The sequence below is a fragment of the Lonchura striata genome, chromosome 15 (assembly GCF_046129695.1).
Source record: "Lonchura striata isolate bLonStr1 chromosome 15, bLonStr1.mat, whole genome shotgun sequence".
Lineage (NCBI taxonomy): Eukaryota > Metazoa > Chordata > Aves > Passeriformes > Estrildidae > Lonchura > Lonchura striata.
In genome coordinates, this window is record NC_134617.1 from 11,681,421 (window position 1) to 11,699,096 (window position 17,676).

At 35.8% G+C, this 17,676-nt stretch overlaps 1 protein-coding gene across 1 annotated transcript in view; it reads left to right on the forward strand.

Annotated features, from left to right (window-relative positions):
* The window catches only part of GABRG2 (gamma-aminobutyric acid type A receptor subunit gamma2), a 63,114-nt gene extending 49,782 nt beyond the window's left edge, over nucleotides 1-13,332 (forward strand). Inside the window, exons 7-10 of the mRNA XM_021549499.3 lie at nucleotides 6,206-6,358; nucleotides 7,888-8,093; nucleotides 9,876-9,899; nucleotides 11,331-13,332. Of these exons, the coding sequence (XP_021405174.1) occupies nucleotides 6,206-6,358; nucleotides 7,888-8,093; nucleotides 9,876-9,899; nucleotides 11,331-11,606 (659 nt within the window). The 3' untranslated portion in view covers nucleotides 11,607-13,332. The remainder of the gene's footprint in view (nucleotides 1-6,205; nucleotides 6,359-7,887; nucleotides 8,094-9,875; nucleotides 9,900-11,330) is intronic.
* Nucleotides 13,333-17,676: the final 4,344 nt, after the last annotated feature.

The window sequence follows — 17,676 nt, forward strand, 5'->3', positions numbered from 1 at the left end:
TATATTATAAAGGTATTTGGTAGTTTTTGCTGGCAAGTATTGATACATTACCAATGTTCTGCTACGTAATTTTTTTTCTCCACAGATTTTCAAATCTTAAACACATAAGGCACTACATTATAAACATTATCAGAATTACTGAAACAGACATTGATTTTTATACTACTAAACATTGACAAAAATATTTAAGGAAACTAAACACTCAAAGAAAATCCTGTCCAGACCCTGGGGTGGAAGGCTTGTCATTACTCAAGGAGAAGATCTCCACAATGAAACTCCTGATACCCTGGAGTCAGTATGAGGTGATGAGCTCCTGTGCTGTAGACTCTCAGCAGCACAGACAAATTCTGGAGATTTTAGGTAGTGGAATATATAAAGGAACAAACACAGTTTGAGAAGAGAGCCACTCTGTATCTGCCATTCAGAATGGTGTGTAGCTTTGTAAGAAACATAGAGAAATAAAGTCTTCTTATAAACTCTTAAAAACCTTGTCCATACGGACATGTCTATGTACACAATCAGTTTCCCAAAGCTTTTAAGTTAGCCATGAATGACTTAATAATGTGAACCCATAACAAGGCCAGCCCTTTGCCTAATTGAATTTCCCTGTTCAAAACCCCCTATCCTTAACAGAAATTAAACACTGAATTTTCCCCAGTCAAAAACCATATGAGAATGACATGAAGTAACACATACAAGTTACTCAACTGTGTGGCCAATATATTATTTTTGAAGCTATTCTGCTGTTCGTTTAATAATTTAAATCCAGCAGTGTTTTAAACAACAGAAAGAATCCTCATAATACCAAGTGTGAGATAATCTTAGCTCTAAGTGTTGCTACCTGAACTATAAGACACCAATTTTTTGTGGTGTTATAAAGCTGTTCTTTTCTCTTGCATTTGCACTAGCTTCCAAATCACTTCTGAGTACAAATTGGAGGCTTTTCTCCCAGTACCTTGCACTTTGCACAGTCACTTAAGCATGCATAAAGAGAGCACTAATGGGTGTAATTCCCCATTCGCTTTGCACAGGTATAAACGACTCTTCAGCCAGGAGCAATGAAGGATCACACCCACTGAGCTGATTAAATCACTTAAGTACAGTGTACATTCCCCCTGGCTGTGCTTCCTGGCAGGACTAATTCCTTCTATTGAACCTTTGGGACCTAGGCCAGCACACATGCACAGATGGTTCCTTAAATCAGGAATTCACTTCCCCTGCTGTAGAACAGCAGCCTGGCATTCAAATCACTGTATCACACAAGCATAGAGTAGGAGGAAAGCCACAATTTCCAAAGTTCATACAGACTGCTATGACATGTGTAAATTAGGATGGAACAGGACTGTTAGAAATAAAACCTTTCACAAGGGTCGACTAAGGTCACAAGCATTGAATACTGATGCATTAGTCAAATTATCTCCTACTCTGGAAATGACTTAAGGTTCATGCACTTCCTCTGTGTGCCCCAAGAGAAATATTCAACAGTGTGGCAGCATGAAGATGGTCTGTCTCATGTCAGAACACTGCTCTGCATCTCTTGATCTTCCTAACATCACTGGGAAGAATATGCACTTAGTAGAAAATATGATAGGAGTATTTATACATAAGGATAAATATGACCTGGGTACCATTTTCCTGAGGGATTGCATTCTGGTTTAAATATATGTCATTGAAGAAAATGGTTAACTTGTATCTTCAGATGAAGAAGACTATGTCTGTCTATATGCAGATACAAACACAGATTACTACAAAGGAATAGGAGAAATCTGTATATTCAGAGAAAGAGAGGAAGGGTCTAAATATATGAAGGGTCAGTTTTTATGCTCCTCAGAGTAATAAGATTATTTTTTCCAGGGAAATGTTGTATTTCTTTAAAAATTTAAAATTATGGGGGTGTTATTTTCTAGACACATGCAATAGAAATTTACCTCAGAATGGATGATGGGACAAGTAAGGTCTCTGGTGAAAGGCTAAGTAATCCAAAATCTTTTAATTACGATGTCAAACGTTGAGTGCTTAAGCATTTTGTCTTACAAAGATACTGCCAGGTTGCATTATCATTCATTTCTAGAAAACTCCACAAGTGTATTAGTGCTCCAAACAGCAATCTGGCAGTATGAGAAGCTTTCTTGCTGCAGCAGACAATATTGGACAAACAAGAGAGAGCTCAAGGAAAGAGGATGAAGTAATAATGAAAAGATTAAAAATTTGCCAAGTGAGGACTAATGAATGACATTGTGCTGAGGATCAAGTCTGGCCATTTTTTACTAAACTAATGTTTTAGTTTGACAGCTTCATGCAGATATCACACCAGGAGTGAAAAATCACCTGAGGCACAGAGGTAATCTGAAAACAACAGAGTATTTAAACTGGTCTCAGCTAAAGAGCTGAAAAGTGCATGAATAGAGTCAGAAAATAAACCAAATCTGGATATGGATAAAAGCAGGGCCATGGCAAGATTCCATCATGAAAGGAGTGATTAAAGCAAGGCACTGTCAAGTTCATGTTCCACAGGGCTCTTAATGCATTTGAGGTTTTGGATGTATGTGTCGTGACAAAGACTGAGTCCTAAACTTCACATCTTAGGTCTTGCATATGTTCAGAGTACTTTTGTTATTAAAAATCTCAGAAGACCTGCTGTTATATCAAAATTCCTGAACTTAGGGTAAAAACACCTTAGCACCAACAAACATCAATGTGGCATCAACATTTTGCTCATGCTAAATGCAAGCACAGCCCTGTGCCAGCTCCCTGTCCCAGACAAAACCAGAACATGTTAGTTCAAGGCTAGAAGTACATTACTATTAAGTACATTAAAGAATTATTACCTTGCTTTGTCTTGGCAATTCCTAAATTCCATTTGTTTTTCTTACATTTACCTTGGAAAAAAGTCATCTGTACATCCTACTTCCCAAAACCCCAAGAAAGCAAGGTAAAATATTGACATTATTCCTTTTGTAAGGATCTGAAACATACCATAACACAACAGTGCCTGCAGCATCAGATTATAAAATAAGATGTAATTTAAAAGAATTTACTCATCCTTGAGTGACTCTGCATATTGGTCAATTCCACACTGCCTGGCAAGTTATAGTTGACACTGAAATTTTTACTTCCCCTGATTTAACTTCTCCATTAGTAGAAACCTTAAACTCATAAAAAATATATAGTCTCTTATTTTCTTGAGCTTTCATTTAAACATTTCCAATTCTACAATGCATGAGAAGTAAGGTCTGTCAGAACAATGCTATGGACTTTTAAATAACAGAAAGTGATAGAGTTTCCTACAAATATAATTCTGGAGTAGTTTGTATTTTTTTAATGCAAGTATCAGTTAGGGAAGAAAGTCTTTGTTTGCACAAAGGACTGTGTAATAATAGTTTTAAGGGTTGAAAAGTCCTATAACAGTTATGTTGCTTTTGAACTTTTGGAATCTGTTAGCAGAGAGATGTTATTTCTAAACATATTTGCTTATGAAGTTATGCATCAAAAAAAATAGAAGGAAAGTAAAAGAAAACAGAAAAGCAGAGGGAGCGTTTGATTAGAAGTGAAACACTTGCACCTAGAGTCTCTCCAGTTTGTGTGGCAAATGTCCTGTGGACACTGTCAATGCTCTATGGGAAAAGAGCTGCCCCTTGAAGTGCACCTTCAAGATGACAGAATTCAAAGCTCTGTTTCACTGCCAGTGACTGGACTCAGGCCTTTACAAGTTCAGTTTATGTTTTAAGACGTGCTATGGATTATGTTAAGAAGAGCAACAAAAAAAATTAAAATAATGCATGCAATGTTGTAAAAATATTACTGTATAAAAAGCATTCCTTGGGTTAAGGGGAAAACCCAGACAAGTTTCCATGGACACTAGGGGATCACCACTAAAACCAAACAACAAAAAAAAAAGTAGTATTTGGAAATAGTGTATAAAATAGAAGGGCTGAGGATGTTCTCTCTCCACACACACAAATGGACATTGGTGGTTATCCACAGCACCCCTGGGCTGGGCTTGCACACACAGCTGCTGAACAAGGACAGTGTGTCAGGGAGGGCTTGCACTAAGCCTTGGTCAAAATAATCTCTATTTAGATCTTCTCAGCACAGGTGCTGTGTTTTGGATTTAACTCTAATACCAGAAAGTAGGAAAGTTCTGGCTTTTATGCTGGAGTCTGATATTTTCAGGGCAGAAGGACTACAGCTGCCAAAGATTTGGGCAAAAAGACCTGTGCAAGTATAGGACAAAAAGTAAGGAGCAAGTAGCTGCCTGGCATCTGGGACATCACTCATCTACTTCAAAGGAGCCCAAAGCAGCTGGAACTTCTGTAGAAAGGAACATGAACAGCAATGAAACATCTAATTTTTAAACATCAATTCTGGACCTTTGGCACCTTTTAATGTTCTAATCTGTATTCGGGTTTATATTTACTTCTGGAAATTCTTTGTCCTATTAAATTGATACAATAACAGTGAGCACGAAATCCTTCCCTTTCGAAATTTTTGCATGGAAATCAACCAGTTATTGCTTAAAAGTGATTTCTGCCATATCATAGCAGAATAAAATTGAAATAGCAATGTTATTAATAGCATATATAAAGGTGAATGAATAAAAGGATAATTCCAAGAACTGAAAAAATAATCACTCCTTGGGCTGTTAATATATGATCCAAAGAGATGAAGAATACGTCATACTGTAATTTTATGGCTTCAGCTTTGCAGTGCTGCTGATGAGTGCTGTTTTTTTGATAGGTTGGTTGGACTTTTTTGGTATGTGAAGGACATGCACATACAATGGAAAGTTATCTGTGACCTAAGAAAATCATCAGACTGTACTTATTACATTTGTTTGCTCATATTCAGATGTACCACCTTAAAAACTGCATATCTAAAATTTGGGGGCTTTATGTTTTTGGTTTAATTAATTATAACATAATATAATTAAACTAAATCCAGTCAATCCCAGGAATATGGACATTCAAATTAAAAATAAAACCAAAAAACCAAAGACACAAAATATCTTTGAAGTTTCTTCTGTGGTCAGGTTAAAAGGGATTATTCTGGGAGAAATTTAAATTTTTTATGCCAGAAAAGAAGGAACTCAATGTTAACTAAAGGTACTGATCTAAGCAGAACTTGCATTAGCCACAGAGACTCTTTGATAATGTTGGAAAACTAGCTCACTCTATTTTTGCTAAACATATCCTGTGTCCATTAGAGATTTCTCTAGGTTGCATTGCACTGAATTGCAATGAAGTCTTTGTACCCTGGGGTTCTGTAGTTCCTTTGCAGTCAAGATTTTTCCCAGAAGTGCTGTAATCAGAAGTAAAGATAAGAAGTAGGAGTTTTCTTTGTTTAGGAAAAAAACCCCACAACCAAAACCAACAAAAACAAAAAAAAAAAAAGAAAAGAAAAAAACCCCAACAAAACTCAACAAAACCAAAACAAAAACCCCACAAATACTACCAATGAACAAAAAAACCCAAAACAACTAAAACCAAAACAAAAAACCTCTAAATTAGAAAAAAATCCACATCAAAAACTAAAGCTTTGCTCTGTCCCTGAACCCATATGGAATTGTCTTAATTTGAGAGGGGAAGAGAACCTGAAAAGACAATTAACAAACTACTGAATATGAATGGTGTGTTATGTACACCTGAGTAACTTCTAGCCTAGCTTTTGGGGTCACTTTGGAAATGTGAGTTCAAATCATTTTAAAGGAGAAAATACAACAGAAGACCAGCAGGGAAAAAAAAAAAATAATTACTGACACAGCATAGCCCTGAAGAATAGTTAAGAACATGAAAAATTTAGGAAAGCATGCAACACTTGAGAGTGGAGCTGGGAGCACATTAATGGGGACAGACACTGGAGGAAGGCTGGGTCCCTGGATCCTGGGCTGCTGCAAGAGGCTCATAGTAGGCAGGTGTGGTTATGAGGAATTACTTGGGTACAAGTCCTGTTCTGCAAAGCAGGCTACCCTTGAAATCATACAGCAAAGTTCCCTGAGTGAATCTGCATGACTGCTAATTTTCCTAGTGGGGAAAATCCACTGGTTCTTGAGCTAGAGCTGTGTTGAAATTGTATATGTGTATTTGCCATCTGGTGAATCACTTTAACATTTATGCCCAGGTGTGGAATAGGAAGCATCTAGCTCTTATATACAAACTTTAGGCTGGTTTTCTAACATATTATTCTGTGTTCTGCTTTTGTTTTACAGGAGACTATGTAGTCATGTCTGTCTTCTTTAACCTGAGCAGGAGAATGGGTTATTTCACTATTCAGACCTACATTCCCTGCACACTGATTGTTGTCTTGTCCTGGGTCTCTTTCTGGATTAATAAGGATGCAGTTCCAGCCAGAACATCACTGGGTGAGTTTGCCTTTCCTGTTTTCTTCAAGCATTTTGATGATTAATTGACACCTCTGCAGATCATCAGTTTGTAAATATGAGAACAAGACAACTTCACATGAACTCTCCTCATTTAGAGGAATGCAGTAATTTCCAAGGAATAACACAGACTGAGCTATATTTGCATCTCTTCATCATGTCACATTCTGACTATTGCAGATTGTCAATAATAAAAGCTTTGATATTTTTTCTGATTACAGCAGAATTTTTACAAACATCAAGAGGATGGGGACACACAGCTGGATTAGAGGCAGGATGCATTAGTTTCACTTGTTCTACTTCCATATCACCATGACTGGCAACACAAATTAAATTACCTAGAAGGAATCCACCTTTCTTGTTATGTGTCCAAGTGGTAATAAGGGGAGAATGTACAACCATGACCACTTTAGAAACCAACAATCAAGTACAGACATCAGTCAAAGAAATCAACTGAATTTGGTGGTATCCAAAACCTTATACATGAAAATGTGACATGTAATTAATCAGAATTAGAAATTTCTACACATTTTGCAACTGCTCCACAAATAAACTAAGAGTCCAAATTAATCTTGCTTGTGCAAAGCAGCTGTAACAGTAAGAAATAAAGCAGAAACATTCAGCTAGAGAACCTTTAACACATTTTCTACTTCTACATTAAATCCACACAAGTGAGAATTATTTCAGTTTTTCCTTCTGCATTTTCATTTCTTCACAGAACCACAGCACTGAGCACGCACTGGAGTGTAAAATAGGGTACACAATTTCCATTCCAGACTACCTAAAAAGAACAAAACAGAGGACCAGTGGCTTCCATAAAAGAAAGCTTTAAGCATTTTATTGGTTTTCTCACATCCTCTTTAAAAAGAGATTATAAAACCTGCTTTAAAGAAGTTCAAAATTAATAAGGCATTCAGCTATTATTTAAAATTGTACCTAGATACACAAAGCAGACTTGTCCCTCTGTTGAGAATTGGTCAATTTGCACCAGTAAGGTAAAACCAACAGTGTGAAATTTGCCATAAAACATGTGGGAGATTTTTAACTGTTCTAATGCATTTTTTCACATTTTTTACATCACAGTACATGAAATAATGTTCTGAAAGGGAAGGGATGGTGAGGCATGTCACAGTACTTCTCTTTTGTAGATCTTTCTCTTGCTCTCTTTAATTACTTGAGCATACAAACACTAAACTTCAATTTTCAATTAAAAAAATAAACCTCCCCAGAAGTAAACTACAAAACCAAAACTTTAAATTAAATTTAGAATTAATCTACCCAAAGTACTCTACAGAACAACACTAGCCGTGACCATGCAAAAACGTTGCATTACCCCTGTTAATCCTCTAAGCTCCCACTGAACTGACCTTTTATTGCTGGAATGTGCTACTGAATACCTCTGCTGTGTGTTTGAACTCCAGGCACACTTCAAAACCAATCACAGAGAGATAACTGGCAAAATCAGTTTGCTACCTGAAGTAATGTTATTTCTGTTTTCTTCTATCTACCAGGAATTACAACGGTCCTGACAATGACCACCCTAAGTACAATTGCTCGCAAATCTCTTCCCAAGGTCTCCTATGTGACAGCCATGGATCTTTTTGTGTCAGTCTGCTTTATTTTTGTGTTCTCTGCACTTGTGGAATATGGAACCTTGCATTACTTTGTCAGCAACAGAAAGCCAAGCAAGGATAAAGACAAAAAGAAGAAAAACCCGGTATGTATCTTTTTACCAACAAGGCCTAAAATTTACATAGTTTTTCTGAGAGAGTATTTAAATCCATCTTTATAACTGCCCCTTTTTTTTCATATTTCTCTATTACCTATATACCCATCCTTCGTAACAACAGGAATGCAAACATTCACTTTGAGAAGCAAAAGCTCATATATTACAGCTTTCTGGATGCCAGAAGAACTAATTTCTTAGGATAAAGATCTTTTTAGCCAATGTGCTCTGCAAACCACAACTACCAAAGCCATTATTTATGCTATAAATAGATCACTTTATAGAAAATATCTCTGTTTCTCTGTATTAGTAATGTTCTATGCCATTAGCTTATGTCCACATTATTGACATGACTACCTTGCTTAAACTTCTATATTCAAACTTTGGTGTGCTTTTTCCAGCTTCCCCTTAGCATCCGTTTCCTTTCCATTGCTTCCTTAAATTCTTTTTCTTTTATTTCTTACCTTATTTACCTCTTTCTCTGCCTTAGAAAGTGATTTTGCAGTAGTTTATAATGATATTTATGGATCTATGCAACCTAATAGTAAAAATAATGTGTATAATAGCAACAACTTAAAAAATCCTGGAAATACCCTCAGTAGTGATTTCAGCTTTTGCACAGACAGGGAAAGAATTTGATGCTTATTTTGTCCAGGACAGATTTCTCCTTGCCTTTGGCAACTGAGCTGACAAATGTGTTGTCTAGAATCTCTAAAACATTTAGCCTAATCATCTACCCAAAAAAAAAAAAAAAAAACAACAAAAAAAACAAAAACCCAAGAAAACAAACAAAAAAAAAACCAAAATCCAAACACCCCCATAAACCAAAAAGTAATGAAAACAAACAAAAAAACCCAAAAACACAACACTTAAAACAACCAAACTAAAACAGAAAGTGAAAAAAATGAAGTAAAAATGTTTAGCATTAATAAAGAGTATTTTCATCTCCATTTCAGGCTCGTCACAAAGAATAAAGTAATTTGTATTTTCTCTGCTAAAATGTACAAGGCCTTTTGAAGATATTCTCTTTTAGTTTTAAAATATATCACAAAAATTAATATAGAAAAAAATAGCAGTTAAGGAACCTTTCACTACATACTATTCTTATAATTTCAAGTTTTATAGCTGCTGAGACGTAGACTGTAAAAAAATGTAAAATGATAAAGTGATGTGTCCTGTGTTAGATTGACATAGAAATGTCTGTGTGTGTGTGTCTCATGCAGTCAGGTAAAGGAGCAAAACTCAAAGTACCTCAGATTTAATTGTTTCACTTTAAGGCATCCACATGAGGAGGAATAACTTGTTCTTTATATTGCCTATCTGTGAGCATCTGGTGGAAATAGAACTATAAATGCTTGCCAGAATCCCAACCACAGAGTCTAAAAACCATAAAAGTAGAATATTCAGGGCACAGTCTGCAGGTAAAAAGCCTTCTTTCTAAAAGGTGCTTCTATAAACTGTGAATGGTCTCTTTCAAAACAGCTCAGCATAACAGACTAGCATTCCCTCAGGTTATGAAAATCTAACAGGAGTTTGATATCTTATGTCTTTGGTCCAGATGTAAACAAGACAGTGATAAGTTGAAAATGTGGGGGATTTTATGTTACAGATACTTGTTTCAATTGCTGTAATCCCAATCTTTCTATAAATTTAGTTATTTTTGACTTACCGTGTTTTAGAAACATATTTTTAATTTACATTATTTTTGTCTCTTTCTTTCCTTTAATTTAAAACAAAACCCTCTGATTCTCTTTTCTGTCTACAAAATGAAAGCTTCTTCGGATGTTTTCCTTCAAGGTATAATGTTTTTTGGAATGGAAATTCACTGCATGCGACTGCTGAATTTAACTATTAGAGCTTAGATGAGAGTGGTGTTTTGTTTGGTCTTTTAATTCATGAGAAAACTACTCAAGCTACTTCCTAATTAAGTAGAATGGTTACAAATTTCTTAACAATTCGTAGAGTTGATTCAGCAGCCCAAATACCACTACGGTTCTGAACTTACCTAAGTTCAGGAGTGACCAACCATTACTGGATCGCATGAATTGAGAGCTTAACATTAAAACATTTCTGCTTCTGTCTCTCAATTTGCCATAGAATCCAATAGCAACAGCTAGCCTAAAACCTGCAATGCACCCTTTTGGAACTCAGCTCTGACCCTGGATTTTTAAACTTTGTGATTTCACTCCTAATGTTAAAGCCAAATCTGTTCTGATATTGGCCTGAAAAAACCTCAATGTCACCATCAATTACTCAAATGCTGTGCATCATATGAAAAAAAAAGAGTTTTGAAAGGGTTTAAGATACATATAGATTTTTAATGTTGTCACTGGGTCAACACACTTAGAAAATTAGCTAATATATCTAGTTGTGTTGCACATCAAAACCTTATCCCTATCCAGAAATGCAGAGATTTTATAAAAAAAAATTAAAAGGGTGGGGGGTTGGGGTGGGGGGAGCAGCAACATAAAATAAATGACATTGAATTTACATACTTATGGAATCAAGTTATGCTTTCCAAATACTATCAGCATGAAATTTCAATGCCTATCATCCCAGCATTCACCCAGTGAATGTGTTCTAACAGCTTTACTTTCTCAGTTCATTCTAATTATATGTATGTATATATACATGTACAGCTACTATATAAAATCCAGAACATGTTGAACCTTCTAGTTGGTGAACATTAGTAGGTGGTAAGCTTCAAATATTCAAATAACTGGAGAGTCTTATAGAGATTACCTTAATCTTATTCAAAAAAACTAGGTTTTGCCTTTTTCCTGTGTATACATACTTTTTTTTTTTCTCACCATGAACCACCCCTTTTAAAATCCTGCATTTCCAATTGATTCGGTTCCTTTCATGTGCAATACACAAATTGCCTTCAGATACCAAGCAGCTATATAAACTATAAAGCAAAAACTGAAAATACCATCTATTACATTCCTGGATGTTTCATTTAACTCTCATGCTTACTCAGTTTAGCTTTGAAGCTTATTTCCCATAGCTGTTAATTTAGATTGGGTTGTGCTGCTTTCCTCTGAAGGGTATGATGCAACTGCTTTTAGTAAGTTCAAGATCATACCGCCACTAGAACACCTCAGCAGCTTCCCATGTACCCCCACAGAACCATCATGCACATGTTGACCATAATCCCCAGCTGGTCTGGTGATAATAACAAAGTCTCTCTCCCTACCGTCTTTTTCTTCTTTTGCTACTCCACCTTAGGCACCTACTATTGACATCCGCCCCCGATCAGCTACCATTCAAATGAACAATGCCACACACCTCCAAGAAAGGGATGAGGAGTACGGGTACGAGTGTCTCGATGGCAAGGACTGTGCCAGTTTTTTTTGCTGCTTTGAGGATTGTCGGACGGGGGCGTGGCGGCACGGCAGAATACACATCCGCATCGCCAAAATGGACTCCTACGCCCGCATCTTCTTCCCAACTGCCTTCTGCTTGTTCAACCTGGTCTATTGGGTATCATATCTGTACCTCTAAAAGCAGTAGGAAATCAGTGATACGAGCCTTACTCACTGAATTTCTTAGAGAGATGGTTTCCTAAATCCACTTGAAGTATTTATGATGCGCTTTATAGTGATCTGAATTCTTTAGTGCCATAATCCCGTAAATATCAGTCATATCATTCGTCCAAAAATTGCCATCAGGTTATTGTGAATTACATGTCCATTCCACATGTCAAAATAATTTAAAAATAAAATCATGTCAATAGGTAATATATACCTATGCCTGCTGGAATAGAGAGAAACAGGGCAGACAGGACAAGGGGAGAATAGCAACATCACTTAATAGTTGATACTGTGATTCCAAGCAGGAGTGAGAGAGAGGAGAATTCCCAGGTAAAGTGCTGTACAGTTTGTGAACATTGGCTATAATTATGCTATAGCTTTATTCTCTGTGGGCTTTTCTTTTTGGAAGAGTCATCTCTCACTTTGAGTAGGTATTATTAAGTTAGGAAAATTAACTTCTACTCCCACCAGGATGAAAACAGACCTTTCCCTTTGCCATCCCTTTAAGAGCACATGTACAATGCTGTAAATATTTCAATACCTTATAGTACATAAAGCCTAGTGCATGCATCTTTTGGGGCCAAAATAAATGAAAAAAGGTACTATAAAGTTTTGTCTTTTATTTTGTGTCTCTGGATGTGCTATTGTAATTGAAATGTGGACAAACCTAATTTTCTTTTTTCTTTAAAAATTGCCCCTCTCCCTCATGCATGGAAGATCCAAGCAGACAGCACTGTCATGCAAGATATTAGAGAAGCCTTAAGGATTCAACTAAATAATATAGACAAATCTGTTTGGCCAATATAATAGCTCATAAAGTGTAATGTATGTGTCCTCTGCAGTTGTAGCCTTCATTTTCCACTGATAATGTTGCTATATTTCAACTGAATCTCCAGTAATTATACACTGCAAGATCAGCTTCTAAATTCAATCCATGTGCTTCTATTGTTCTTTTCCCACGTTAAGCTCCACTTTTTTTCCTTACACCAGTGTTTGTGGGGGTCTTTTTTCCTTTAATCCAGTACAGTAAATAGCTTTTATTCTAGATGTTATTCCTACATAAGAGCTTCAAGTTAATTTGGAAACATTAGTCTTTCTATTGTATATACACATACAATTCTCTACCCATTCATGTCCTTGATCAGCTGTAGTTGTTGTCAGAGCTGCTTTCTCTCAGTGAGTACCTTTATTAAAACAAACCTTTACCATGGCTAGCACAGAGTTTATAGATAGCCTCGAAAACAAAAGGGAAGAGAGGGTGTCTTGGCTACTAAAACACATGTATGCAGTTATGTATGTATTTAGAACCTTCAACCCACCTGGGTGAATTTTGAAAACCATTGGTTTTCAGAATCTGTATGATGCTCAATTATGCAACCTTAAGCACATGTAAATATGACTGACAGTTTGGGTTTTCTTTTTTTTAATTGTCAAAGACGCAAAATGCCACCTCCAGAAAAGTGGGCTTGCAGCTTGAAAAGGAAGATCTATAGCTTATCACTACAAAATTATTATTAATTGAAATAGAGGAAAAGGAAAGTTTTCCAATGTCTGTATAGTTTTGGAAATAAAAATGTATAAAAAAGGAATATCTCGATCATCAATTGCACCTAGTCCAATGTATTTGAAAACATTTTAATAAAGGAATTGCACACACCTGTGAAATTTTTTCAATAAAACTACTGCACTCAACTCCAGTTTTTCTGTGATGAGTTTGTTAAAAGCATGCTTTAAGAACTAGACTACTTGACCAGCTGGATTCATCGGCTGCCTAAATATACATGATTATAATCCTTATAACCCTCTGCATTGTCTCATTTTATAGTCAAATGGCTCACACATAACTTCAAAAAAATGGAGACCAACTATTTTGAAGGTTCTTATCCCAATAAAAAAAAAAAAAAAAAAAAAAAAAATTAAAAATCACTGGATTGGAAGTACTCCAAAGAGAAATAACTTCCCTTTATCTACTTAGAGAGTCTCCACTATCTGAATGACTGTCAATCACCTTTCACATGGGTACCAGATTGATCTCTACATTTTTTTTCCCTAATAGTCAGTGGTTTAAGAACTTTTATTTTTTTGCAATTATAATGGTGACTAATGCTATACATTTAAAATGTCAATCTTTCCCTGATCCCATACAGCTTTTATACATAACCACTATGAAACTCAGCCCAAACTGGCCTTTTAATGCCCTCAGTCCAAGTGCATTTTGGTTAACATACATAGAATTATTTTTTGTCGTGATCTATGGAATTAATGTGACACAAAGCACTTTACCCTAGTTCAGCCATCAGCTTACCTGTGCCTAAGGAACCCTGCAGCACTGATGAATCAGATGCAATAATGAGGAACAAATGATCTGATCCCTCACTTGTGCCAGTTTGTCTTCTCCTTCCAGCAAGGGAGGGGTCTAGAACTGATATATCCCCACCTCAATAATGCAAACCACACAAACTGGAAAAGTGTGCCACATCTGCCCTAAGGAGGTGAATGAACTTTTCTCATCATATATCACAACGCAAAGTAAAGGAAATGAGACCCAAGAAATTCAAAAGGATTGTTCATGAAGAAATACATAATTCCCAGCAAGAAATTGACAACTAAGTGCAATCTAAGTGTTCCTCTAATAGGGATTATTTTAGCTATTCAGTACAGAAATAAATCTTTGTGTTGTAAAGCCAGATTGCCACAAAACATTGGGTGTGATAAGTGCTATTATTCAGAAGAAAACTGCCCAGAAACCTATCTACATAACCATGTTCATGTATACATACCATAGAAAACATTTTGCTGATGTTTATACATACACATTATACATTTTAACTGTCCCAGTTGTATTCCAGGGAAGAAACTCCCTCCTGATGCACCAGGCTTGCTGAAATGTTTTTAAGCTCAGCACACTGCAAATAAATATTACTGCTCTGAGATGTGTCTGAGGATGTTCAGACTGGCATTGGAAGTTTTATCAAGTATACTCTAGTGGCACAATTATTTACTTGCTATTTACATTCCAAGAGTATGTAACATCCTGACTGAGACTGCTGTTCCAGGGATTATACCAAAACAGGACACCTTCAAAGCATTTATAAATCTTTATACATTTATAACATTTACAAACCCAGATTATAAATAAAGATCTGGCATTTAGGAAGATCACATGACTCAACAATAGTTCTCTGATTTTTCATGTTAGCCAGCCCCAAAAATACCCATATTTTGTCAAGCACATATGGAATAATTTTAGCCTCTGTACAATAATAAAAAAAAAAAAGTTAAAGATACATGCACACTAAAAAGAGAAAAAAAAAATCAAGGAGTATTTTTTAAAATCCTCTCTACCTCATTTTCCCACAGTTACATAAATCTAACACGGTTGGACTGGTCCAATAACAGTGTATCAGATTCAATGACACATATTACAACAACTATTGGAAATCCATATATTTCGACCTCCTGCCACCTGTGCCCCCAAAGCCCTTCAGTATTAAAACATGTAGAAAAAGAAATATATTCATAAAATAATTAGGCAAGTGAAAAATGTCAAAAAAGGACCAAGAAAGCTCTGTTAACTGACAAATTTTAGTGGATAGCATTATTTTATATGGAACAAAAAATACTTTGGAAAATAAAGTTTTGGATTATCTGCCTTACCACTAAATCTAAATTTTGTAGATCATGGTAGAGATGAGCTGCAAAAAATTATTGGAAGACAATAAGCAAGGACTTTTCCAGGTTTGCTGAAGAGTTTCTTATGCTTCAGAGAAAAGGCAGGACAATGTGAAAAAAAGAATTTGTAGAAGAATTTGGTAGTTAAGGAGAAAAACTGAGGCTTGGATATGACACAGAGGCTGAAGTCAATATTAAGCTGATCTGCTCTATCCAGGCTGCAGCTGAGAACTGAATTAGACAAACAAGCAAAAGAATTTGCACATTAATGGACTAAAGTGGCAGCCCAGAACAACAAGCTAAGAAGGCAAATTAGAGGCAAAATTATCTACAGAAAATACATTTTGAGCTAAAATAATGAAGGTTGCAGTTCTCTTTTAATAGGGTACCTTTGGGATTCAGGCTTCATCTACATGCATGAAGGATCACATTTAGTGTAGCCATAGTAGAAAGGTAACATTATTTGGAAATTAATAGCTACAAGATGAGGTCTTAATGAAAAATAAAGCCTGTTTGTGGGCTTCTGCAGTTGAGGGACTGAAGCCTGTTCTTTTAAACTAAGGGATTATCCACGGCAGAACCCAGTAGTAAGAGTGAAGAAAAGAAAAGTAGCATATCAAGAATCCATCTAAATGCAACCTAATTACACCCCAGGGGACAAAATAACATTTTAAAAGCAAGTGTTGTCTTTCAAACAAAATTTCAGTCACTTCGCTGAGAATTTAATTAGATCTTATAAAAAGCTTCACAGATAAATTGGTTTATTATACCCATGAGAGATCTATTGTTCCATTTATAAAAATTAAGAGCCAATGCACTTTCCCCTTCTTATTTAGAAGGATTCTGTACATGAAAATATTTAGAATTCCTGCTTACACATTACTGTGGGGCTTTTTTTTAAAGACAAGATTTACAATAAAAACTTACCTATTCAATATGTAAAAGAAAGCTCATGACCTTTAAAAGATCTTGAATAACAGACATGAACTAAGAGCTTGCTTACAAGTCAGCAAACACATTTGAATAATTCATTCTAGAATGTCAGTTTACTTCACAAAAAAATATTTTAAAAGGTTGTCTTTCTTGTGGGAAAAATACTCAGATCACTCGATGTTAGACTGGGTAAGACATTCTTATTTGGATTCACATAAAATTCATCTTGATTCTCAAAATGAGAAAAGGGAAAAATGAAATAAGAAAATATTACTGTAGCTTTAATTCAGCCGGTATTAAAAACATTAGGAATATTGATCTTTACACCAGAAACATGCTTTTTAATACTGGTATATTGAAACCTATATCTGATGATATTTAATCTGCATCACTCTCTTTAGAATTTTCAAGTATATGCTATAAGCCTAACTACATATTCAATTATTTTGCTGTGAGAAGCCTAATTTACCCATAGGGAAAAAAAAAAATAAAAAGGAACAAAACCCAATACCCCACAAAAACACCACCAACCTTCCCCCAAAAGGCTCCAAATCAAGACTTCTCATTTCATTCCTAAGATGAGACATGAGCACAGAGACGTCTACACAGCTAATATATTTACAAGAAGTGTATAAAAACAGCAAACCAGACTATGAATGCTTGAAAGTCAAACAGACCTGATAGAGAGGATTTAGCATAGCTGCATACTTTGCTGTATTAAAGAACAAAAAAAACTCCATGTTAATTTACTATGCTTTTACTAAGATAAAAAAAAAAGTCTCCATGTTTGTATTGACAAAACAATGCATATCCATCATCTCAGAACTCATTTCAGTGCTTCCCTTAGGATTAGAAGGGAAAGACTAGACAGATTGTTTTAGCACTTCTATTCTGATCTCAAAAGCTTTTTTGCTTCTCATTCTCTTACATCACAACACTTTAATCTGCTGCCAGAGTGAGATTTCTCATAGAAGAGAGCACTTTCCTTGTGCTCTTTCCAATTCCTTTGCCCTCAGTTACATCGCCTGAATTTGATGGCTTCCAACTGATTTAGCAGTGCTGAATCTTTCTTGCACAAACACTTCTGTCCCAAAAATCACCATCCCACAGTTTCCCCTAAATCTGTGATTCCATTTCAACCCTGAAAAATTATTGCAATTTGGAAACTATTACTTCTAAAGAAGCGATAAGTGGAATAATAAAGTTAACGGACTTGATATCAAGAAACAAAGAAGTGGAAATACAAAACAATTAGAAACTTCAAGCTCACCTTTATTTTATTGCTTTCAGGAGAGCTGATGCCAGCTCAAGTTAAGGCCCATCCCTCTCTGGCACAATCTGCAGACCCTGAACATGCAGGTGTGGTATAAATCTCACCTAAACCATCCCCTCCCCACATAGGAGCTGTCCTGCTGCCCTCAAGCACCTGAGGATAC